Raw genomic sequence first — 26,586 nt, 5'->3', positions numbered from 1 at the left:
AGGATAGTGAAGAAGGTGTTTGGTATGTTTTCCTTTATTGGCCAGAGTATTGAGTACAGGAGTTGGGAGGTCATGTTGCGGCTGTACAGGACATTGGTTAGGCCACTGTTGCATAATTGCATGCAATTCTGGTCTCCTTCCTATCGGAAAGATGTTGTGAAATGTGAAAGGGTTCAGAAAAGATTTACAAGGATGTTGCCAGGGTTGGAGGGTTTGAACTACAAGGAGAGGCTGAACAAGCTGGGGCTTTTTCCCTGGAGCATCGGAGGCTGAGGGGTGACCTTGTAGAGTTTACAAAATTATTAGGGGCATGGATAGGATAAATAGACAAAACCTTTTCCCTGGCGTCGGGGAGTCCAGAACTAGAGGGTATAGGTTTAGGGTGAGAGGGGGAAGATATAAAAGAGACCTAAGGGACAGCGTTTTCACACAGAGGGTGGGTGTATGGAATGAGCTGCCAGAGGAGGTGGTGGAGGCTGGTACAATTGCAACATTTAAGAGGCATCTGGATGGGTATATGAATAGGAAGGGTTTGGAGGGATATGGGCTGGGCGCTGGCAGGTGGGACTAGATTGGGTTGGGATATCTGGCCGGCATGGATGGGTTGGACTGAAGGGTCTGATTCCATGCTGTACATCTCTATGACTCTATGAATCTTCGGCGCTCTCTTCATCGAAAGAATGTAGAAGCAGAATCCCTCATTATTTTTAAGGCAGAGGTAAATGAATTCTTAATGGTGAAAGGAGTGAAAGATAAGTGAGGAAGATAGGATTAGATCAGCAAAGTGGGATCTGGCTGGAATAGATGAATAATTTACGCCTCTTCCTAATGCATATGTATGTCCATGAAAGAAACCAGGCTGTTTCAAACTCATTTCATTCTCTTCTCTTGTAGCCCGACGGGAAAGAAATTGATTTGCCGTTGCAAAGTTATGAGTTGGATCCTCAAGGTAAAAGATTGGTCTTCAATTTGTCACCAGTGTTCTTGCTGAAAATGGAGACCTCATGCTGAAATGCTCTGTTTCTCTTGGTCGGTAAACTGACACTGATTGGCTGACATGTTGCCATGCAGAAAATAATGGGAAATATTAGCTTGCCAAACCTTTGGGTTCGTCAAAAGTTATGAGAAACTTGAACAGATTCTTTATTCGTGTGGAATAACTCCCTGCCTTTAAATGTAAATGTGAGCCAAATTACAAACTCGACTGAATATTTCAAATTGGTTTTCAATTAATTGACTGTTAGGATTGTGAATTCACAGCAAAACTGTAGGCTGTCTTGTTTTGACTTTACAACTACAGGGCCTGTTTGAGTATGGCCTATATGTTGCCTTGACAACCAGCTAAACAAACATGTTGCTGGATTTGATAAACCAATTGTGTAGGCCTTAAGCCGACATGCTGAGCAACTCATCAGGTTCGAAATTCATGCACGACATTGTTCAGTTGTCTGACCGACAGAACACCTTTTGGTGTCTGCTTCCTACTAGTGCACAGTATCATTTGTCTCACTGCTGTACATCAGCAACTCAAAACAGTTTGCTTAATCTGCTCAAATTGTTGAGTTACTTGGCCTTTCCAAGGAATCTGAGGGAGGTTTGCCCCATTTGCGAGTCTCCATGATGTACAGAATATGATGACTTTGGTCAGTACAGTCACTGACCTGCTGAATGGATTTGGTGCGCTGGTGCTATGTCAGGTATCTAGGCTGTACTCTTCAATATGTGCCAGTTACAATTGCTGGAAGTATACTCAGGTATGCATTCGCTGCAAACACAATGTTACACCTTTATTGAATTGTCAATGAGCTAGGCATGGTGGCTTCAGTGGGTAGCACTGCTATCTCTCAGCACTAGGGACCCAGGCTCAATCCCATCCTCAGGCAACTATCTGTGTGAAGCTTTCACATTCTCCCTATGTCTGCATGGATTTCCTCCAGATGCTCCGGTTTCCTTCCACAGTAAAAAGTGAGGTCTGCAGATGCTGGAGATCAGAGCTGAAAATGTGTTGCTGGTTAAAGCACAGCAGGTCAGGCAGCATCCAAGGAACAGGAAATTTGACGTTTCGGGCCAGAGCCCTTCATCAGGAATGAGGGGAGTGTGCCAGGCAGGCTAAGATAAAAGGTAGGGAGGAGGGACTTGGGGGAGGGGCGATGGAGATGTGATAGGTGGAAGGAGGTCAAGGTGAGGGTGATAGGCTGGAGTGGGGTGGGGGCGGAGAGGTCAGGAAGAAGATTGCAAGTTAGGAGGGCGGTGCTGAGTTCGAGGGAATCGACTGAGACAAGGTGGGGGAGGGGAAATGAGGAAACTGGAGACATCTGAGTTCATCCCTTGTGGTTGGAGGGTTCCCAGACGGAAGATGAGGCGTTCTTCCTCCAACCGTCGTGTTGCTATGTTCTGGCGATGGAGGAGTCCAAGGACCTGCATGTCCTCGGTGGAGTGGGAGGGAGAGTTAAAGTGTTGAGCCACGGGATGGTGGGTTGGTTGGTCCGGGCGTCCCAGAGGTGTTCCCTGAAGCGTTCCGCAAGTAGGCGGCCCGTCTCCCCAATATAGAGAAAGCCACATCGGGTGCAGCGGATGCAATAGATGATGTGTGTGGAGGTGCAGGTGAATTTGTGGCGGATATGGAAGGATCCCTTGGGGCCTTGGAGAGAAGTAAGGGAGGAGGTGTGGGCGCAAGTTTTGCATTTCCTGCGGTTGCAGGGGAAAGTGCCGGGAGTGGAAGTTGGGTTGGTGGGGGGTGTGGACCTGACGAGGGAGTCACGAAGGGAGTGGTCTTTGTGGAATGCTGATAGGGGAGGGGAGGGAAATATATCCCTGGTGGTGGGGTCCGTTTGGAGGTGGCGGAAATGACGGCGGATGATACGCTGTATACGGAAGTTGGTGGGGTGGTAGGTGAGAACCAGTGGGGTTCTGTCTTGGTGGCGGTTGGAGGGGCGGGGCTCAATGGCGGAGGAGTGGGAAGTGGAGGAGATGCGGTGGAGGGCATCGTCGATCATGTCTGGGGGGAATCTGCGGTCCTTGAAGAAGGAGGCCATCTGGGCTGTACGGTATTGGAACTGGTCCTCCTGGGAGCAGATGCGGCGGAGACGAAGGAATTGGGAATATGGGATGGCGTTTTTACAGGGGGCAGGGTGGGAGGAGGTGTAGTCCAGGTAGCTGTGGGAGTCAGTCAGTTTATAGTAGATGTCTGTGTTGAGTCGGTCGCCCGAGATAGAAATGGAAAGGTCTAGGAAGGGGAGGGAGGAGTCTGAGACGTCCAGGTGAATTTGAGGTCGGGATGGAAGGTGTTGGTAAAATTGATGAACTGTTCAACCTCCTCATGGGAGCACGAGGCAGCGCCGATACAGTCATCGATGTAGCAGAGGAAAAGGTGGGGGGTGGTGCCAGTGTAGTTGCGGAAGATGGACTGTTCCACATATCCTACGAAGAGACAGGCATAGCTGGGGCCCATGCGGGTGCCCATGGCAACTCCTTTAGTTTGGAGGAAGTGGGAGGATTGGAAAGAGAAGTTATTCAGGGTGAGGACCAGTTCAGTTAGTCGAAGGAGGGTGTCAGTGGAAGGGTACTAGTTGGTGCGGCGGGAAAGGAAGTAGCGGAGGGCTTTGAGTCCTTCGTGATGGGGGATAGAGGTGTACAGGGACTGGATGTCCATCGTGAAGATAAGGCGTTGGGGACCGGGGAAGCGAAAATCATGGAGGAGGTGGAGGGCGTGGGTGGTGTCCCGAACGTAGGTGGGGAGTTCTTGGACTAAAGGGGACAGAACCTTGTCGAGGTATTGGGAGATGAGTTCGGTGGGGCAGGAGCAGGCTGAGACAATGGGTCGGCCGGGGCAGTCAGGTTTGTGGATTTTGGGCAGGAGGTAGAAACGGGCGGTGCGGGGTTGTGGGACTATGAGGTTGGAGGCGGAGGATGGGAGATCCCCTGAGGTGATGAAGTTATGGATGGTCTGGGAGATGATGGTTTGGTGGTGGGAGGTGGGGTCATGGTCAAGGGGGCAATTAGAGGAGGCGTCCGCGAGCTGGCGTTTGGCCTCAGCGGTATAAAGGTGGGTGCGCCAAACTACTACCGCGCCTTCCTTGTCTGCCGGTTTGATGGTGAGGTTGGGGTTGGAGCGGAGGGAGTGGAGGGCTGCACGTTCTGAGGGTGAGAGGTTGGAGTGGGTGAGAGGGGTGGACAGGTTGAGTCGGTTAATGTCGCGACGGCAGTTGGCTATAAATAGATCGAGGGCAGGTGAGAGGCCAGCACGGGGTGTCCAGGTGGATGGGGTGTGTTGGAGGCGGGAGAAGGGGTCGTCAGAGGGTGGGCGGGAGTCTTGGTTGTAAAAGTCGGCATGGAGGCGAAGGCGGCGGAAGAATTGTTCAATATCTCGCCGCTTGATGAACTCATTAATCCGAGGGCGTGGGGGAATGAAGGTGAGACCTCTGCTGAGGACTGATCTTTCATCCTCAGAGAGGGGGAGGTCTGGAGGGATGGTGAAGTTCTGGCAAGGCTGGGAGCTAGGACCTGGTGTGGGAATGGAGCTGGGGTGGGGGCGGGGTTAGGGGCGGGGACAGAGATCGACGTAGGGTTGTGCAGGTTAGTGATGTTAGTGATGTCAGTGGGAGCGGAAGTGGCTGCGGCGACGGCAACTGAAGGGGCGGAAATGGTTGTGGCGACAAAAGAACCGTTGTCATTCCCAGTAGCTGCGGGGGTCGCGAGTCCCTTGGCGATCGTGGAAGCGGTTGTTTGGGTGGCGGTGGAAGTGACGTCACGGTCGGCGGCCGTTGGTGCCGCGGGCGTTGTAGCGGCCGCGTATGTAATGGCGTCCGACATATTGTGGAGGCCAATAGAAGATTCTGGAACAGTTGAGGAACCACGAGTGTGGGGGTAAGTACATGAAAGTTTTTGGTACTTACTGTCTTTAATTTCTGATATGGCTAGGAAGGACTGTTTGTTTAGTGTATGGATTCTTCTGTAGATGAAGAACAGTAGAGGTCCTTTGCAGGTCTGTGAGAGTGTTGTCCTGAGCTGGGGTAGGGCTGACTGCAGAAAATGTAGGTGGCGACGCATGGCTGCAAGGGTGGAGCGGAGGATCCGGAGGGAGGTCTGTTGCTGGAGGCTTCGGATTTGTTGTAGGTACAGGTTGTCCTGGTTGGGTCCAAATTTTGTTGGTTGGAATGTAGTCCGGAGTCTGTGCAGGATCGATCGGTTCCATAGGCAGGTGCTGAGGAAGGAGATCTGGCTGTGGTAGCGAGTCTGTTTGAGAACGTGGCTGAAGAGCTTCTGTGCAGAGGAGATGACCTGGGGGGTGCAGTGAGAGAGAGACTCACTGAAATCCTTGTAGAGGGAGGAAGAGAGCTTCTTCAAGGAAGGCATCCTTGCAAGAGGATTCGCAGTAGGTTAAGATCTTCGAGTAAAAAATGAGGTCTGCAGATGCTGGAGATCAGAGATGAAAATGTGTTGCTGGTTAAAGCACAGCAGGTTAGGTAGCATCCAAGGAACAGGAAATTTGATGTTTTGGGCCAGAGCCCTTCATCAGGAATGAGGAGAGTGTGCCAGGCAGGCTAAGATAAAAGATAGGGAGGAGGGACTTGGGGGAGGCGCGATGGAGATGTGATAGGTGGAAGGAGGTCAAGGTGAGGGTGATAGGCTGGAGTGGGGTGGGGGCGAAGAGGTCAGGAAGAAGATTGCAGGTTAGGAGGGCGGTGCTGAGTTCGAGGGAATCGACTGAGACAAGGTGGGGGGAGGGGAAATGAGGAAACTGGAGAAATCTGAGTTCATCCCTTGTGGTTGGAGGGTTCCCAGGCGGAAGATGAGGCGCTCTTCCTCCGACCGTCGTGTTGCTATGGTCTGGCGATGGAGGAGTTCAAGGACCTGCATGTCCTCGGTGGAGTGGGAGGGAGAGTTAAAGTGTTGAGCCACGGGGTGGTTGGGTTGGTTGGTCCGGGCGTCCTTCAACAGTCCAAAGATGTCCAGATAAGGATGGATTGGCCATGGATGGATTACCCCATAGTGTGCAAGGATGTCCAGGTTAGGTGGATTAGCCCTGGGAAGTGCGGGTTTATAGGATAGGGGGGTAGGTCTAGTGGGATACAGTTTGGAGAGTCAGTGTGTACACAATGGGCTAAATAACTTGCTTCCACACTGTCGACTTTCTATGATGCTTGGGAGGCCTAGAGTTGCCCATTGCTTTGTCCATGTTAATACCTGGCTCAGACAGTGTTGGCATATGAACCAATCAGCACTGTTTTCCCCTTTTGTATAAGTTGTTGTGATGGTTTGGAATTTGGCATGCTTGTGATTATCCTGATCAGTGCAAAAACACACCTAGATTAGAGTGGTGCTGGAAAAACACAACAGGTCAGACTCTGGTTTCCAGCATCTGCAGCCCTTGTTTTTACCTTGCAAAACACATCTGTCTTTCAACAAGTTCAGTAATGCCAAATATAATGTTTGCAATGGCAGTGATCTCTTGCACAAACCTGAAGTAAACACATCTAAATATTTAATAGAATATTGTAACCAGAAGTTGAATAAACGCTTGAAATAGATGATTTATTTGGAAGAAATGCATTGTTATTATTGGTTGGGAAGCATTGTTCAGGGAGAATAACTTAATGACCTGAAGGTGGATACATCACCTGGACCAGATGGACTACATCCCAGAGTTCTAAGGGAAATAGCTGAAGAGATAGTGAAGGTGTTGGTGATGATCTTTCAAGAATTGCTAGAATCAGGAAGGGTCCCAGAGGACTGGAAAATTGCTCGCGAGACATCCCTGTTTAAAAAGGGAGTAAGGCAAAAGACGAAAATTACAAACTGATTAGCCCAGCTTCAGTCGTAGATAAGATCCTGGAATCCATTGTGAACTTTGAGATTTCTGAATACTTGGAAGTGTATGGTAAAATAAGGCAAAGTCAGCATGGTTTCATCAAGGGGAGGTCATGCCTGATAAATCTGCTAGAATTCTTTGATGAAGTAACACGTGAGTTAGACCAAGGAGAGCCAATGGATGGACTTCAAGAAGGCCTTTGACAGGGTGCCGCACAGGAGGCTACTGAGTAAGATAAGGGCCCATGGTGTTAGAGGCAAGGTGCTAGCCTGGATAGAAGCTTGGCTGTCTGGCAGAGAGCAGAGAGTGTGGATAAAAGGGTCTTTCTCAGGATCACAGCCGGTGACAAGTGGTGTTCTGCAAGGCTCAGTGTTGGGACCACAACTTTTCACTTCATACATTAACAATCTAGTTGAAGGAACTGAGGCCATTCTGACTAAGTGTGTAGATGATACAGAGATTGGTAGAGGGACAGGTGGCAGGGAGGCTGCAGAAGGATATGGACAGGTTAGGAGAGTGGCCAAGAAGTGGCAGATCGAGTACAATGTGGGAAGGTGTGAGGTCATGCACTTTGGCTGGAAGAATAGAGGCATGGACTATTTTCTAAATAGGGAGAAAATTCAGAAGTCTGAAGTGCAAAGAGACTTGGGAGTTCTAGTCCAGGATTCTCTCAAGGTAAACTTGCAGGTTGAGTCAGTAGCTAGGAAGGCAAAAGCAATGATGGCATTTATTTTGAGAGGGCTTGCATATAAAAAGCCAGGATGTACTCCTGAGGATCAGTAAGGCCCTGGTCAGACCACATTTGGAGTATCATGCACAGTCTTGGCCCCATATCTCAGGAAGGACGTGCTGTCCTGAGAGCACGTTCAGAGGAGGTTCACGAGAATGGTCCCAGGAATGAAAAACTTAACATATGAGGAACGTTTTGAGGACTCTGGGTTTATACTTGATGGGGTTTAGAAGGATGAGGGGGGATCTAATTGAAGCACATGGAATACCGAAAAGTCTGAACAGAGTGGATGTTGCGAAAATGTTTCCATTGGTAGGAGAGACTAGGACCTGAGGTTGTGGCCTTAGAGTAAAAGGGAGACCTTTTAGAACAGAGATACGGACAAACCTCTTCAGAGGGTGGTAAATCTATGGACCTTATAGCCAGAGAAGTTTGTGGAGGCCAGGCCATTGAGTACATTTGAGACTGAGAAAGATAAATTCTTATGTATCAAGGGGATCAAGGGTTACAGGGAGCAAGTGGGAGAAGGGAGTTGCAAAACTTATCAGCCCTGATTGAATGGTGGAGCAGATGGGCTGAATGGCTTAATTTCTGCTCCGATGTCTTATGGTCTTATAGAATAAAGGCATCTGGAGCCTGTATTTGGATCTGTTCTGGACCTGATCCTGAGATTAGTAAATGAGAAAATGACAGCTTGCCTCTTTACTTCAAGTAACTTTCAGAATAATTGGAAAATGGGTTTTCTGAACGTGAGTTGGATTAATTGTGTCGAAATGTGCACTCAAATTGAGTCATCAAAAGTATAAAAAAAGAGAAGATTTACAAATCAAAGTTTTGTGGCTTTAAAAGAAAAATTAATTCATCGAACAGAAATAGGGCATTCAGCTCAATTGGTCTGTACTAGTACTTACGATCCACATGACCTGTTCCAACCATCTTCGTCTCACTCAATCAATATAAACCTCTTCTAGCTTTTGTTATCCAGCTAAGCTCATTGCCTCAAGCTTGCCTTGAGACAATGAGCTTCATGTTGTCACCTTTTCCTGGCGACACAAATTTCTTCTAAATTTGTTCCTTGATTTACTGGAGATTCTCTTATTTTTATGGTCCTTGGTTTTGGTCTCCCCTCCCCCAATGGGAACACCTTTATTATGCTTTCCCATTGGCCTGCTCTCAGCTTTCTGCTTTCTACAGAAGAGAGTTCTGACCTGTTCAATCTTCTCCAGTTGACAGAACTCCTTGGTTCTGCCATCATCCTTACACACCTGTTCTTTTTGCATCTTCTATATCTTTTCCTTAGTAACATGAAGACCAGAGCAAGTTTTGAAAAGACTTGTAGCTCAGGTTGAGGTTCTTGATTGGGTTTGCTCGCTGAGCTAGAAGGCTCATTTTCAGACGTTTCGTCACCTTAATAGATAGCATCTTCAGTAGGCCTCCGGGCGAAGCACTGTTCATGAGTCCTGCTTTCTATTTATATGTTTGGGTTTCTTTGGGTTGATGATATAATTTCCTGTGGTGACGTCATTTCCCGTTATTTTTCTCAAGTGGTGGTAGATGGGGTCTAACTCAATGTGTTTGTTGATAGAGTTCTGGTTGGAATGCCATGCTTCTAGGAATTCTCGAGCGTGTCTCTGTTTGGCTTGTCCTAGGATGGATGTGTTGTCCCAGTCGAAGTGGTGTCCTTCCTAATCTGTATGTAAGGATACTAGGGAGAGAGGGTCATGCCGTTTGGTGGCTAGTTGATGTTCATGTATCCTGGTGGCTAGTTTTCTGCCTGTTTGTCCAGTGTAGTGTTACAGTTCTTGCACTGTATTTTGTAAATGACGTTAGTTTTGCTTCTTGTCTGTATAGGGTCTTTCAAGTTCATAAAACTGCTGTTTTAGTGTGTTGGTAGGTTTGTGGGCTACCATGTTGCCAAGAGGTCTGAGTAGTCTGGCAGACAACACAACCATCCTAGGACAAGCCAAACAAAGACACGCATGAGAATACCTAGAAGTGTGGCATTCCAACCGGAACTCTATCAACAAACACGTTGAGTTAGACCTCATCTACCACCCCTGAGAAAAAGAACAAGAAAAACATCACCACAGGAAATTACATCACCACAGGAAATTACATCACCAACCCAAAGAAACCCAAACATATCAATAGAAAGCAGGACTCATGAACAGTACTTCACCCGGAAGCGCACTGAAGATGTTACCTAGTAGGGTGACGAAACGTCTGGAAATTAACCTTCCAGCTCAATGAGCAAACCTACATCCATGAAGACCAGAATTTTGCACAATACTCTAGTAATGATCCAACTAACGCCCAAGAGATGTTTAAAGTGACATTTTGGTCTCTCAATTCTATCACTTGAACAAAATGCAACCAAAACAAGGCCAACGTTTTAAGGTCACTAGTCATTTCACATACTTGAACATGAATTTCTCAGTCTGAAGACTCAAGTCAAATAAGGCTTCAGTTGGTCTGCATTTATTCATGTAGTGTCACAAAGCTGGTTGCTTTTCTCAAAGTTACTGTTTTCAGAGGGGTCATAAAACAGCCCAGGCTCCGAAATGGCTGAGTTGGTGCAGAGATGAATGGTTTATTGGAGCCCTTTTTGTTTACCTCTAAACAGATGATTTTTCAGGCCAAAGGCTTTCATGTTTTAGAAATAACTTCTGTAATGAAAGGGCAGTGGCCAGTCCTGGCAGCTGAGGGTTTTTGGTTCAGGTACAGGAGGGGATGTGTGAAACAAGGTGCTGGACCTCTCTCTCTCTCCTTACAAACTGTAAGCTTGTGCCATGTTTTACTGGTTGTGTTAAGAGACGTATATGTTTTGGAACAGCATCATTAAGTCAGATTTGAATTGGATAAGTTATTGGATATTCTTTTTTCTGTTCTTTGTTTCATTCCATAATATTGTAAATAAACTTTGTTTGTTTAAAATTTGGCAGTCGACCCAGCTAATTTACTCTGGGAAGATCCATTATACACCGAGTTAAATAAATAGCAAAGTTACATTTTGGCGACATGTTTAGAGGTTTTGAGAGGTGTGGCCTAGTCCATAACAATAGAAAATTTCATTTCCATTTATGAAACCTTGGAAGGAACTAGATTGAAATATCTAATCAATTACAGGAGTGAGTCTAGTAAGGACAAAAATGTGACATAAACCCAAATAAATAGTTGTTATGAAAATCAAAGAATTGGTGAAAAGATTTGTTTTATTTAACTAAATATATTCATTCTTCGCTTCAGGTAGTGAACAAAAACTTGAGGTTGATATCAAGTCTCCAAGTGACATTCTTCCAAAAACAGAGGTTAACACATTCATCAGTGTCCAAGGTACATTGTAATGGATAAAGGATTGCTTCTTCACAAAATCTCATGTTGTTTTCTTATAGAGGCTGAAGGGGCAAGCACATCTTCAGTGTCAGAAGCCGAAAGAAAAATGTTCCAGAATCTGTTGCTTAAATCATGCCTGCTTACCTCTGAAGTCTTGCAGAAACAGGAAATACAATCTTGAGACGCTCTTTCAATCACTCTTTCAGAAGTGAATGGGTTTCACACTGAACTGATGTCACAGTTTCTCGGTTAAGAAACTGGAGAGACCAGCTGGGCAACTTGTTCATAGCAAGCTTTCCTTCAACTCTGCTTGTTCTTAGTGGATCTCCCTCTAACATGGCCTTTTCTCAGTAGGCTTTCATCCAACTGAACCAGACAAAACAAGAATCACGCCAATCTAGATACTGTGTTAAAACAAAAACAGCCCCAGCAGGGTCTGCAGCAAAGCAACCAGTCATATGCTTTCTCAGTCATATGCTTTAAAAAAAATCTGCCAATTACTACAGTGAGCATTCAATGACATGTTTTAAAGAAACCATTCCAGGCAGGTCCCCAAAATTTGTATTTTGTGTTTCTTCAAACTTTTTTTTCAAAACTTAAGTTATTTCAGCAATATTAAATGTAAAGGATCTTATAAATAAATGTTAATATATGAACAAAAACTTGAGGACAAATTTGAAGGATTATGAGTAAAGTGTGGAAAATGGGGATAAGTAGATATTTCCACCAAATAGGTGTATAAAAGCATAAGAATTAAAGGCAGGAGTAAGCTGTCAGTCCCTTGAGCATGGTCTGCCATACAACCACTCTTCACGTCCACTTTCCTGCCCTTTCCCAACAAATCCATAAGATATTGGAGCAGAATTAGGCCATTCAGCCCATCCACTCTGCTCCACCACTCCATTGTGGCTAATGTTTCTCAAGCCCATTCTTCTGCTTTCTCCCCCTAATCCCCGATCCGCTTACTGATCAAGAACCGGTCCAGCTGTCTCTATTTTAAACACACCCAATGACTCAGCCTCCACAGCCCTCTGTGGTAATGAGTTTCACATACTAACCATCCTCTGTGTGAAGAAATTCCTCCTCGTCTTTGTGTTAAAGGGTTGTCCCTTCGCTCTTCAGCTCTGTCCTTGGGTCCTAGTCACACAGAGTCTCACCCACTCCTGGTATAACAAGGCATTCATCCCCGGGATCATTCTTGTCAACTTCCTCTGGACCCCCTCCAAGGGCAGCACATCTTCCCTTAGATACGGGGCCCACACCTTCTCACAATATTCCAAATAGTGTCTGACCACAGCTTCACATAGCCTCAGCAGTACATCTTTAGTCTTGTATTCCAGCCCTCTTGAATGGAATTCCAACATTGCATTTGCCTTCCTAACTGGAGAAGATGTGACTGGATGAGGTGCGAATGGCAGAACAATGAACAGTTGCCATCTGGAAGAAAAACAGGGCAGAAAAAAACGTGACAGAAACATGTAAAGAGGAGGAACTAATATGGGGGTAGAAATTATAGACTCCAATCCTTGATCTAATTGTTGAATATGGATGCATACAATGTATCTAGTCAAAAGATGAAGGAATGTAATTCCCCTTTTTAAGCGACAATCCCTGATGCTTTGGTGCCACCATCCCTTTCATCTTCTTTAAAAAAAAGGTTTATAACTTTTTTCAGTTCGGATCAATAACCTGAAACATGAACTCTAGAGTCTGCGTCATTTCACTTTTGTACTTCACAACGTATTTTTGTTAACGAAACAGGAGACATCTTAGCCCAAACAATTGAAAATTCCATTGATGGAGCCAAGCTGAGGCATCTAATTAGTGCTCCTTGGGGCTGTGGAGAGCAGAACATGATAAATTTAACCCCAGGAGTGCTCGTCACCAAATTTCTGGACAAAACGATGCAATGGGAAAGAGTGGGAATTGACAAACGAGGGATTTCATTGAATTACATTGAACAAGGTACATTTCACTCTTTTTGCACTCATGTTGTTAGATTTATTGCTGTCACATGCACAGGTTATTCTGCTATAATGCGCATTTCATTGATGCAAAATTGTCATAACATGATTGAACAATTGGGGCCACCGTTTCTAACGTGTGTATTGGCTATAACACAATTCCAGCCCTATTAGTTTAAGTGGCGCCACTATGACTCGATTTTCTTATAACACGGGTTTGCATGAGAATGGAACCACTGCATTATATCAGAACTGACTGTACTGAGATTTAGTGAAAATGTAGCTAGATTATACCATACAAAGTGCATCAGGGAATCAGAACAGGGTGCAAAATACAGTTTTACAGTGTCAGCCACAGAGAAGGTTCAGAGAGAGAGAGATCAGAATTAACATTTCAAAGGTTCGTTTAAACATCGCATAACAGCGCTTAAGATGCTGTTCTTTGTACGTGCATTCAAAATTTCATATCTTCTGCCCAACACGAGGGTGGAGGAGAGTAAAACTGGAGTGGGAGGGGTCTTTGATTATGTTGGTTGCTTTTCCAAGGCAGCGGGAAGTGTAGATGGAGTCAGTGGGTGGGAGGTTGGTTTGTGTGATGGATAGGGCTGTGTTCACAACTCTCGGTAGTTTCTTGCGGTCTGGGGAAGCAGTTGCCAAACCACACTGTGATGCATCAGATTGGATGATTTCTATGGTGCAGCGATACAAACTGATTGGAGTCCTTGTGCACACGCCATATTTCCTTAGCCTCCTGAAGAAGGACATACTTTCTTGACCATTGCGACAATGTGGGTGGACCAGGACAGATTGTTAGTAATCGTCACTCCCAGGAACCTGACAGTCTGGACCATCTCCACCTCAGCACCATTGATACAGACAGGGGTGTGCCCTCCACTCTGCTTCCTGAAGTCAATGACCCAGCTCCTTTGTTTTGGTGCCATTAATGGAGAGATTGTTGCATTTACACCACGCTGCTAAACTCTTAATCCCTTTCCAGTATTCTGTCGTTTTTTGAGATCTGAGCTACAATGGTGGTACAATCAGCAAAGTTTGTGTGAAGATTTGTAGCTTGGGTGCTCGTTGTTGTGGTTCTGTTCGCCAAGCTGGGAGTTTTTCTTGCAAATGTTTCATCCCCTTTCTAGGTGACATCTTCAGTGCTTGGGAGCCTCCTGTGAAGCGCTTCTGTGCTGACTCCTCCGGCATTTATACTGGTTTGAATCTGCCGCTTCCGGTTGTCAGTTGCTGTCCGCTGCAGTGGCCGATATATAGGGTCTAGGTCGATGTGTCTGTTGATCGAATTCGTGGATGAGTGCCATGCTTCTAGGAATTCCCTGGCTGTTCTCTGTTTGGCCTGCCCTATATTAGTGGTGTTGTCCCAATCGAATTCATGTTGTTTGTCATCTGAATGTATGGCTACTAGGGATAGCTGGTCGTGTCGTTTCGTGGCCAGTTGGTGTTCATGGATGTGGGTTGTTAGCTGTCTTCCTGTTTGTCCTATGTAGTGTTTTGTGCAGTCCTTGCATGGGATTTTGTAAACTACATCAGCAAACTTGTAAGTAGAGTTGTGGCAGAATCTGCCCACACAGATGTGCGGGTATAAGCAGTACAGTAGGGGCCTGAGTACGCAGCCTTGTGGGACACTGGTGTTGAGGATTACCACGGAGGAGGTATTGTCACCTATCCTTACTGATTGTGGTCTATGCTTCAGGAAGTCTTGGATCCAGTTACAGAGGGAGGAGCTGAGACCTAGGTCTTGGAGTTTAGAGATAAGGTGGTTTGGAATTATGGTAACATTTGTTAAGTTAACGAATGTCATGTTTTAGAAAATGAATTTTATATGTTGTTGTACATGGAGACCATTAGTAATGATATATTATAATGGCAATAATATCTCATAAGCTAAGTTCTATCAGGCTAGAATGTTAATGCAATCTAGTGGTAATGAAGTGGCAATGGCAGAGGTCTTGCAGGTGTACGGATATGTCAGTAATGTGGAGTAGGCAGGCAGTAATTGTTGCCTGGTGAAAAAGTGATAGGTCACAAAGTTTGGCAAAATAAATCTCAATGAGTGGTCTAGACCATGAGCTACAAAAATGGGGCATTGGAAATTGTTGCTTGTAAGAAGACATTGACAATGTCTAGTGTACTCTCTTGGAGATAGTGATGGGGGACCGACAGTGTTGATCTGGGAGAGGGAGAGCTGAAGGAAGTTTAAGAGGCGCTCTGGACAGGAGCAGGTTTGTGTACCCATCAGAGCCTGGCCTGGTTTGTGTGTTCAGGCTTCTGTACCGTCTCCCCGATGGTAGAGATTGTAGAAAAGCATTGCCAGGGTGGGATGGATCTTTGAGAATGCTGGTGGCCTTTCCTTGACAGCGGGCCTGATAGATAGATTCTATAGATCGGAAGTTGGCCTTTGTGATTGTTCGGGCTAAGTTCACCACTCTCAGATATGGGTGTCGTTGGCTAGGCCAGCTCTTATTACCCATAACAGTGTCAACCACATTGTTGAGGGTCTGGAGTCACATGTAGGTCAGACCAGATAAGGACAACAGTTTCCTTCTCCGTAGTGAACCAGATGGGCTTTTCCCTGACAATCAGCAATGGCTTCGTCGTCATCATTAGACTCTTATTTCCAGTTATTTGTTGAATTCAAATTCCCCCATCTGCCATGGTAGGACTTGAACCCAGGTCCCCAGAATGTTACCACAGTTTCTGCATTAATAGTCTAACGATAATGCCAATAGGTCACACCTTCCCCTTTGCACATGTGAATGGAAGTAGAATTCAGTTTACAATGTCACAGTAGAGGGGAAGGTTAAAAATCATATAATGCCAGGTCATAGTCCAATAGGTTTGTTTGGAAGTACTAGCTTTTGGAGCGCTGCTCTTTCTTCAGATAGCCAGTGGAACAGATACATAGGACATCATAGTGGAGGAGACAGTACCCTAGTTATAATCTGATAAAAGGAAGGAAAGAATGTACAAGTCAAGAAAGATTAGTATGCAAATCAAGAAAAGAGCATGCAAGGGGAGATGATGGCATAATGGTATTATTGCTGGACTATTTATCCAGCAACCCAGGTAATATCTGAATCCTGCCACATCAAATGGTGGTATTTGAATCCAATAAAAATCTAGAGTTAAAAGTCAAATGATGATCCTGAAACTATTAGGAAAAACCATCCAGCTCACCAATATCTCAAAAAAAAATCACTTTCCCCCAGCTTCTTATCTATTTCATTTTGTATGTGCAGAGTTAGTTAACTTTTGATTTTCATTTAATTTGTTTCCCACTCAGGTTATGCTCGGCAACTCACATATCGTAAAACTGATGGTTCCTATGCAGCTTATCTGAGTGAACCATCTAGCACATGGTATGTACAATGAAATAAAATGTTGCCTTTCTCTCTCTCTCTGGTCATCTTGTCTCGCCATATCTCATAGAATCTCGCTTCCATCAAATGTCTTGGGATGTTTCACCATGTTACAGGTGCTAAACAAATAAAGTTTTGCATTTCTGATTTTGTCTTCTGACCAATAATTCTGACCAATAATAATGATGCACATGGTGCGTCACTAGATTGCATGAAATGCATTTATCAACAAAAAACAACAACAAAAAAATGAATCAAGCTATATGGATGCACAAGGCAGTTTAAAACAACCCGAGCATAAACATCAAAACAGTTTCAACCTGGTTTCCAATTTGGTCTATCACAAACATTCAATCCCAGTGAAACGATACGCCTTTCTGAACTCTTCGGTGTTTGATAAGGTTCCCCACGATAGGATACTGCACAAAATACAGAGGCATGGGATTGAGGGTGAGATCACGGTTTGGATCAGAAATTGGCTCACTGACAAAAGACAGAGGGTGGTGGTTGATGGGAAATATTTATCCTGGTGTTCAGTTCCCAGTGATGTACCACAAGGATCTGTTCTGGGGCCACTGCCGTTTCTCATTTTTATAAATGACCTGACTGAGGGCCTAGAAGGATGGGTTAGTAAATGTGCGGCTGACGCGAACTTTGGTGGAGTTGTGGATAGTGTGGAAGGATGTTGTAGGTTACAGAGGGACATAGATAAGCTGCAGAGCTGGGCTCAGAGGTGGCAAATGGAGTTTAATGTGGAAAAGTGTGAGGTGATTCACTTTGGAAGGAGTAACAGGAATGCAGAGTACTGGGTTGAGAGGTGACTTAACTGAGAAATATAAGATAATCAGAGGGTTACAGAGGATGGACAGTGAGAGCCTTTTTCCTTGGATGGTGATGGGACAAAGGGACAGAGCTTTAAATTGTGGGGTGATAGATACAGGACAGATGTCAGAGGTCATTTCTTTACTCAGAGAGTAGTAGGGGCATGGAACACCCTGCCTGCAGCAGGAGGAGACTCACCAACTTGAAGGGGATTTAAATGGTCATTGGATAGATGTATGGAGGAGAATGGAATAGTGTCGGTTAGATGGGCTTCAGATTGGTTCCACAGGTCAGCACAACATCGAGGGCCGAAGGGCCTGTACTGTGCTGTAATGTGACATGACATGTTCTTCAGATAACTCCTCCCAGTCTCTTATCCTTGAACTGCAGAAGTAAATTTTTAACAATTCAGAGGGTCAAACTCTGTCCATTCTAACAGCTTGAAAGCTTCTACACAACTCTTCTGAGTTGGAAACTTCTCATAAAAGAAAGCACTCTACTAAGGCAATTTGCTCCCCACAGAAATTAAGTTCATTCTCCTTCTAATAGACAACAATTCACTTCTGAACTCAGTAGCTACAGTGTGTACTATCTATAAGATGTACTGTAGGAATTCACCTTAGACAGCACCTTCAGAACCCATAACCACTTCCACCTTGAAGGACAAAGGCAGCAGATATATGGGAACACCACCACCTTCAAGCCACTCACCATCTTGACTTGGAAATGTATCGCTGTTCCTTCACTGTTGCTGGATCAAAATCCTGGAATTCCCTCCCTAACAGCTTTGTGGGTCAACCCACAGCAGGTAGACTCCAGCAGTTCAAGAAGACAGCTCACCCCCACTGTCTCAGGGAGGCAACTAGAGACAGGTAGTAAATGCTAGGCCCAGCCAGCGATGTCCACATCTCACAAAATGAATAAATTTTTAAAAATCTTAATTCTATTGCTCTGAGTCAAATCAAAACTAATTGCCTTAATGTGTTTACTCTTTCTGTCATAGACTCAACAGTATAAATATTTTATCCATTAACATTATCGGGACAGCTGGTTTATGATACACAATGATACCAACAGCCCCATCCAGCCTGAAGTTAACATAAGGACTCTACTTCCCAATGTCTTCCCTCACATGAGGCATGGTAGCCCCCAGGTTAAACTATTACCAGTTTTTTTTATTCACTCATGGGATGTCAGTGTCTCTTGGCCAGCATTTGTTGCCCATCACTAATTGTCCCAGAGGACAGTTAAGAGTCAACCATGTTGCTGTGGTCTGGAGTCACGTGTAGGCCAGACCAGATAAGGATGACAGTTTCCTTCCCTAAAGGACATTAGTGAACCAGATGGGATATTCCAATAATCGTCTCATGGTTATCATTAGACCCTTAATTCTATATGTTTTAAGGCATTTGAATTCTGCCATCTGTCCAGTCCCCCAGGTTATTAGCTGAATTTCTGGACTAATAGCCTAACGATAATACCACTAGGTAATTGACTTTCAATTGTCTCTCTTTCTTGTGAGAGAGCAGGACTATGATGACCTTACCTCTTACCTTTTCCGATATTTGGACAGGAAACCAAAAGGTTGAATTTGGGCCAAAAAAAAAATTTCTGTTGTCCTCCAGATTTAGGTGGAAAAAGTATTTGTTTGGATTTCAACACTGAATCATTTTCGTAGAGTGGCCTTTTCAGTGGGAAAAGCTTCTTTCGATTACTTTGCTCCAGGAAATGTTTCATAGTGAGCTTCTTTTTCACTTCCTTCCTTTGCAGGCTGACTGCATATGTGCTGAAAGTGGTTGCGATGGCGCAAGATTTGATCACAATTGATGCAAGACGTGTTTGTGAGGCTGCTAAGTGGCTGATATACAATAAACAGCTTCTTGACGGTCACTTCAAAGAAGATGCTCCTGTTTTGTATTTGAAAACCATGACTGTATGTTACATGTTTCTTTTTTATTCTCTATTATTCTGGCTGGCTGGATTAAGACAATCATAGAATGAATAGATGTAATCATAGAATGAGACCATTCAGCCTCTCACATCAGTGCCAGTTCATAGAACCCCTACAGTGTGGAAACAGGCCCCTCAACCCCCCCCACCCCCCCGAACAGTAACCCACCCAGACCCCTTACTCGATATTTACCCCTGACCCTACACATCCCTGACCACTACGGGCGATTTAGCATGGCCAATTCGCCTAACCTGCACATCTTTGGGTCGTGGGAGGAAACCGGAGCACCGGGAGGAAACTCACGCAGGCACAGCAAGAACGTGCAAACTCCACACGGACGGGCACCTGAGGCTGGAATCGAACACGGGTCCCTGGCGCTGTGTGGCAGCAGTGCTAACCACTGAGCCACCGTGCCACCCTCTTTGAAAGATTTATCCAGTTGCTCTCTGCTCTTTGTTTTTACCCCAAATTTCTCCCCTTCACTGAATCCCCTAATTCTCTTCTGATATTTCCTGTTAAACCTGCTCCCCTCAATCCACCAGGTAGTGCATTCCAGATCAAAGTGACTCACTATATTTAATAATGAAAATCCTCTTTGACTTGCCAAACTTTAAACTGAGTCCTCTGTTTAATGATGCTCAAGGCATTGGAAACACTTTATTCATTTTTAATCTACCCATACTCTGAAAGATTTTGAACACCTTCATCAAAACTTCCTTTAACTGCCCCTTTCATCCTTTTCCAGCTAAGGACTGCCTTATCCCACCATAACTTGTACATCCTGCTTTCACCCTCCACCACTGATGAACATGCTTTTAACCATTGTCCCACTGGTCTTCTGGACCTGGTGTCTAAATCTTTCTGCTTTCATTCCTACTCCCTCTCCAAAATCTGTCATCATATTCTTTGTTCACCAAATCATAGACTCATACAGTACAGAAGAGGCTCTACCATCGAATGGAGTGCATTTAGACTGGGCTCCATTGTAAATCATGCTAAAAAATTCTTGGGCTATTTGGTAAATTTATAATGTTCGGCCTCTTTATGCTTTGTTCAAAAATCGAACAAGAGAAGTAAATGTCAAGGTATAAGTTTCTTGGTAAGGACTTTGGTTCTAAAATGTTTGTCATGTAAAATTCACATTTTTGTTGGATTTACTCAGTTGTTCTTAAAAATAACCCCAAAGAACTACAGGGGCTGGAAATCAGAAACAAAAACTGAAATTGCTGCAGAAACTCAGCAGGCCTGGCAGCATCTGTGGAGAGAGAAAGCAGAGTTAAAAGACCTTTTAGCTCTCTGAACTTTTAACAGAACTTTTAAAGCAGGGTCACTGGACCTGAAATGTTAAATTAGATGTTCTAAATAGCCCACGTTGCTCCCTCAGATGTATTTGAGGCTTTACATTTTAATTTATGATCTTAATTGTCAGACATTTCTGTGTCAGTTTTTTTTTTGGACTTTTAAATCAAATCTTTGCCGAGCAATCCATTTCACTGCTTACACATTAGGACTAATTCTAATGTGAGGAAGTGCCTGACTGATATGTTTTATGTCTTGTGTGTTTGTTTTCTTTAGGGGGAACTTGGTGGATCTGAAAATGATGCTTCCTTAACTGCATTTGTACTCATTGCAATGTTTAAGGCTGATGCTATTTGTTCACCTTTTGTCGAGGTAAAGGAGCCTCGTTTGTTCGTGTAAGATAACATGGTGGTCTCCAAGGCAATATTACTGAATTTATCTTCAATTTCCTACTATCTCTACTGAAAATTTAATTCTTTCTTAAGTCCACTGCAGTCAACCATAGAACATAGAACATAGAAAAGTACAGCACAGAACAGACCCTTTGGCCCACGATGTTGTGCTGAGACTTCATCCTAATGTAAAATATAGTAACTTAACCTGTGCACCCCTCAACTCACTGCTATCCATGTGCATGTCCAGCAGTCGCTTAAATGTCCCCAATGACAATGCATTCCATGCATTCACAACTCTCTGCATAAAGAACCTACCTCCGATGTCTCCTTTATACCTTCCTCCTAATATCTTCAAACTTATGACTTCTCGTACCAGTCAATCCTGCCCTGGGGACATTGGTAATGTCACCTAAGTGGCAATTATTCGGCACATAAACTTTGGAAATAATTGCTAAGTACTCGACTCAAGGAACTATTGGTAAATGTGACCCTGCCTACAGAGATCTGAGCGAACAGGGCACATGTCCGAATGCCCATGCTGAGATACTATCACTTTGCCTATTCAACACTTCGTGAACAGTTAATGTTCAGCCTGAAGGATGCAGGGAAAAGTGTAACTGATGACGGACGCTAAAGATCAAAAGAGAGATTGGAGCCCAGGGGAAGAGTGGTGCAGAGCTGTATAAGGAGGATGGGCAATAGAATAAGGGAGGTAAATCGGTAGCAGAAGGGATTGGGAGCAGTAGGCTGGAGGTGGGGAAGGGTGTGTAGAGGGAGAAGTGGAATTGATGGCTGGGGATAAATGGGAGGGTATGGGTGACACTGAAAGTTAGGTCATTGAGAGTGATAAAGGTGGGTGAGAAGAACAGCACTCCACATTCATTCAATGTTGGTTTTGTAAAGCTGTTTCTGCATTATGAAGAATGATACTGTAGGATTTGGTGATCCTGAGATGTTGAGCATAGTTGATTTCTATAGTTCTTATAAACAGCTGTTTTATAGCCTGCCCCACTTGCTGTCTTGATGTGAGTATAAAGGCGTCACTACGAGATTATTTTCTCGTATAGTATTGCATAAAGTGCTAAGATTTTCTAAATTCCATCTACAAATTCTTCACTCTTCCTTAGTGTCCATTCTATGCCTCTATGTAGTAGATCTTCCTACAATACTTTTTAATTGTGATGGACTCCATATAAATTAAAAAAAACATATAGGGAAATTTATTATTTTCAACTTTTCATATCTTATTCAAAATCCAACAAGATACTGAGAAATAACAAGGTTAGAATTGATTTTGCGTTTTAATTAATATTGCCAACATAAAGATTTTCTCAATACACCAGTTGGTAACAATTGATGAAATTTCATTGGAAAGTTTTCTGATTCAATTTTGATTTGTTAATTTCAGAATTATAAAGACAGTATCACAAAAGCAGCAGAATACCTGAAAAACCGCATTGATAATCTGAAGAGAGCATATTCTGTGGCGATAACAGCCTATGCTCTCTCATTATTGAATATCAACAAACTGAACACCCTGATGAGATTTGCTTCAGGAGGTAAGTCTGATTCATAGCAGTGTACACATTTTTCCCAGAGTTCCAAATCTTTGTATTGACATTTTGTTTAGCTGTGTATATCTGGGGAATCTTTCAGTAAATGAACGTTACAGTTAATGAAAGCTGAGGATGAAAAAAGGCAAGCTACAATCCTGTAACCTGAACTCAAGTTCTGAAATCACTGCACTGATGAAATAGTGACCGTTGTCTCTTTAACTGATCAGTAATTGAAGGTTCAGGAGTGAAGTTGGTTTATTTAGTATTGTGAAAGTGGCTCATGACAAAGCAGCAGCCTGGTTTACTCCATGGTCCCAGTTTGTATTCCACTGAGTCAGAGTTGACTGGGTGATCACCGTATTTGGCAATACACCTGATAGTCAGTTTCAGTCCATTCTGTTTCATGTCTGTGAAATATTGTTTTCTGGGTCACCAACACTGGAACATCCATGCTACAGCTCCCAGCATCAGTTGTGCTCAGACTGGGAGGCTTGAACAGAAAATAGTACCAGTAAGTCTTTTTAGACATTTACCGCGATGTCAGTAGATGGTAATTTCAGTTCCAGCACTGTTATTGGTTTAGGAAGCCTATATGTTCTGACTAATGAGATGGAGGAAGAGGAGGAGATTGAATCTGCCCTTTGGCTGTGTTAATGATTGCAAATATAATATTTCTTCATTCGTGTGTCTAACCAGAACCTCCATAAGCAGAGGAGAAAGGCAAAATAATTGTCCCTTATTGTAGATTGTTTTGAAACTTAGCAGGAATCCTGAAGGTGTTGCTGGAACATTTCAGTGGGGAAACCCTTTCTGTTGCTTTTTGTGTTGGCTGAAGAAAAAACAAAATCAACAAAATTTCATTTTAAAGTGAATGCCTACTGTTCGTTGTCCAATGGATTATTTGTGCCTAATTTTTCGAAGCTCCAAAACAGGAGGCTGTTGATTTTGTTTCTCCTGCTCTCTTCCACTTGTTCAGAGGGGATGAGGAATTCCCCAGGAGTGCCTTGCCCCTGGAATTCTAATCCCAGTCTCCTTGAGAATGCACTTAAAAGGAGGTAAAGTACCAATCTGCCTGAACAAGACAAAACATTTGCTCCAAGGAAGTTTGTTTTTGGAAGAGAACCATACACCAGTTTATCACCAGGAGAAAGTAAGGATTGCAGATGCTGCAGATCAGATGAAGGTATTCTGATGAAGGGCTTATGCCCAGAACGTCGACTCTCCTCCTCCTCAGATGCTGTCTGACCTGCTGTGCTTTTCCAGTACCATACTCTTGACCAGTTTATTGCCAGCCAAAGACTTAAGAAAGACTGTAGTGTTTGAACTTTAAGTTTAATTTTTTTATTTTCTCTTCAAAACCAAGAAGGTCTGCAATGTGTAACTTTCAGAGCTGAAAATGTGTTGCCGGAAAAGCGCAGCAGGTCAGGCAGCATCCAAGGAGCAGGAGAATCGACGTTTCGGGCATGAGCCCTTCTTCAGAATACCGTCATCTGATCTGCAGCATCTTCAGGAATGAAGAAGGGCTCATGCCCGAAATGGCGATTCTCCTGCTCCTTGGATGCTGCCTGACCTGCTGCGCTTTTCCAGCGACACATTTTCAGCTCTGATCCCCAGCATCTGCAGTCCTCACTTTCTCCTCAATGTGTAATTTTCAACCTTTGTTCATATGTTTTATGCTATCCCATAATTACTGCAACATTAACTTTTAACTGTCCCTTCTTTCTACATTGTTTTTAAGATTCTGTATTTACATACTTGTACCTAAGATGCTGCTATGTTTGGTACTTTTGAACTTGAGTACACATGACAATAAAATCAAATTTGAAATGATTGACACACTTACTTTGAATGATCACCATTTTAACTTCTTCTTTCTCTGTACCTTTTAGAACAATCGTACTGGACAGATACCAGTAAAGACAACTTTTTCTACACAGTTGAGACTACAGGATATTCCCTTCTCACACTTGTGCAGTTTAAGGAATTTGACAAAGCTGGCAAATTAGTAAAATGGTTGTCTCGTAGGAGCGAGTTTGAAGGTGGCTACAGAAGCACACAGGTTGCAACATTTGTCATAAACTCTTGGGAAAATTAGCAATGTTTAGCAGGAGTCTTGGAGAGTGAGATGTTAAACCTGTCTGTTGTGTTGCTATCAAACAAGAAATCACCAAAGGCTTCTAAAGAAGAAAGCTTTTTATAGATGTTCAGCCCATCTTTCAGACAGCTAAGGGAGTTCATTGGGCAGTGTTTTCAAACTATTGTGGTGCATAAGAGCCACAAGATCTGATAAACCTGAGCAAAATCATGATTTGGTGTTTGTTTTTTGGATGTTGATTGTAGAGCAGAGTTAACTAGAATGCCCAGAGAATCCCAAAGTACAGTACAGAAGGACACTTGCACACTGCTGTGAAAGAGTGCGTGGGCTTCCCCTCACTATAACGATGTGTTCTTGATCTGGGATGTTTACATACATCAGGTTCACTTTAATAATTCTATTTGGGAGGCTCACCTGGAGAAAGCATGGTCATCACCTAACTGCAACAGAGCCTGTTGCAATGAACACCCAGCTAGTGTTTTCTCAGATTGTCGTGAAAGGAAAGAGTCATAGAGATGTACAGCATGGAAACAGACCCTTCCGTTCAACTTGTCCAAGATATCCCAACCTAATCTATCCCACCTGCCAGCCCTTGCCCATATCCCTCCAAATCCTTCCTATTCATATACCCATCCAGAAACCTTTTAAATGTTGTCATTGTACCAGCCTCCACCACTTCCTCTGGCAGCTCATTCCATACATGCATCACCCTCTATGTGAAAAGTTGCCCCTTATGTCCCTTTTAAATCTTTCCCCTCTCACCCTAAACCTATGCCCTCTACTTTTAGACTCCCTTACCCTGGGAAAAAGACCATGTCTATTCACCCTATCCATGCCCTCATGACTTTATAAACTTCTATAAGGTTACCCCTCCAGGGAAAGTAGCCCTAGCCTATTCAGCCTCGCCCTATAGCTCAAACCCTCCAATGTTGGCAATATTCTTGTAAATCTTTTCTGAACCCTTTCAAGTTTTACAACATCCTTCCTAAAGCACGGAGACCAGAATTGAATGCAGTGTTCCAAAGGTGGCCTAACTAGTGAAATATTGGCCCACATAATCATTTACTCTTGACACACTCCACCTGCTTCTGCAATGTTGGCAGACTGTTAAACCTTGTATCCATGGTCACTGAGGTCAAGTGACAGCAACTGGACTGAATAACGTACTTCCACCAATTTCAAAATGTTCAAGAACCTCTGCCCAGATTTCTGCACACCCAAAATGTTGATGGGAATTGCAATGTTGAAATGAGATTTAGCAGTGATTCTCTTTTACTGAATTTCAATGGAAATCTTTCACCTAGTCTTTCAAACACAATGAAACTAGTATATTTGACTCAAGCTAATTTTATTTATTCCAGAAGGGATGGATTCCTGATAATGCAGCCACCTCTTACAGTGCTGCACTGATCAGTCTAATTCAGTACTTGGTCAACCTACACATTAAAAAAAATGCATCTACCTGAGTCAAGCTGACACAGTTTTCAGTGACTAATTGATACATACCATCATTTCATAAATGTAAAGAATTATTACCCCTTAACTTGACAATACAATCCAGTTTTATTTGTCAGCATTTCACTTCCCCAGTAGGTATCCACTGTAGCTTGTAAGAATGGTCACTCACCTATAAGTTTCCCTCTAATCAGAGGCGAAAATGATTGGAAGGTCAAAACGCATCAAAAGTGATCATTCATATGAAACAGCGTAAAATTATTATTCTATCACTTGCAAAAGTTGCAGATTTGTGATCTAGCTCCGAGAAGATAAAGGGCAGGAGGTCCATTGGAGTATCACACCTACAAGTTCCTTCCTTGTCACACGCCACCCTGATTTGAAATGACACTAAGCCCAGAATTCCCACTCCACAGTACTTTGGGTGTATATGCACTACATGGACTGCAGTGGTTTATGAAGGCAGCTCACCACCAATTTCCAAGGGCAAGTGGGTTTTCTGTGTCTGAAGGGTTTAATGATTAACTTGTACGTTTTCCTATAGCCATTATGACTTTTAACAGAAAGAACATTGACAAAGATAGTCCCAAAGAGCTAATGGGAATGTGTTTGTATAGAAGGCTTTATGAGTAAGCGATGTAAATAGTTATGCTTTTGGCTTCAGTTTAAAAATTGACTTTTTTTCCCTTTTGGTTAAAGAAAATACCCATAACTTGAAGAAAAACATGTTATTCATGATTTGGTTTGGCAGCTCTGTGGACCTGAATGAAGCCAGGTGTGCTAAGCAGTTACTCCTGAGGA

At 43.8% G+C, this 26,586-nt stretch overlaps 1 protein-coding gene across 1 annotated transcript in view; it reads left to right on the top strand.

Annotated features, from left to right (window-relative positions):
- Positions 1 to 26,586, top strand: part of LOC132835853 (complement C3-like) — a 142,535-nt gene that overhangs the window by 80,388 nt on the left and 35,561 nt on the right. The window contains 8 exon segments of the mRNA XM_060854949.1: positions 9,673 to 9,739; positions 10,788 to 10,874; positions 12,636 to 12,839; positions 16,137 to 16,212; positions 18,805 to 18,967; positions 20,561 to 20,650; positions 22,088 to 22,238; positions 24,125 to 24,294. Of these exon segments, the coding sequence (XP_060710932.1) occupies positions 9,673 to 9,739; positions 10,788 to 10,874; positions 12,636 to 12,839; positions 16,137 to 16,212; positions 18,805 to 18,967; positions 20,561 to 20,650; positions 22,088 to 22,238; positions 24,125 to 24,294 (1,008 nt within the window).

The sequence above is a fragment of the Hemiscyllium ocellatum genome, chromosome 45 (assembly GCF_020745735.1).
Source record: "Hemiscyllium ocellatum isolate sHemOce1 chromosome 45, sHemOce1.pat.X.cur, whole genome shotgun sequence".
NCBI lineage: Eukaryota > Metazoa > Chordata > Chondrichthyes > Orectolobiformes > Hemiscylliidae > Hemiscyllium > Hemiscyllium ocellatum.
Note: the sequence above shows the minus strand (reverse complement) of the source record. Positions and strands in the feature narration are given on the sequence as shown.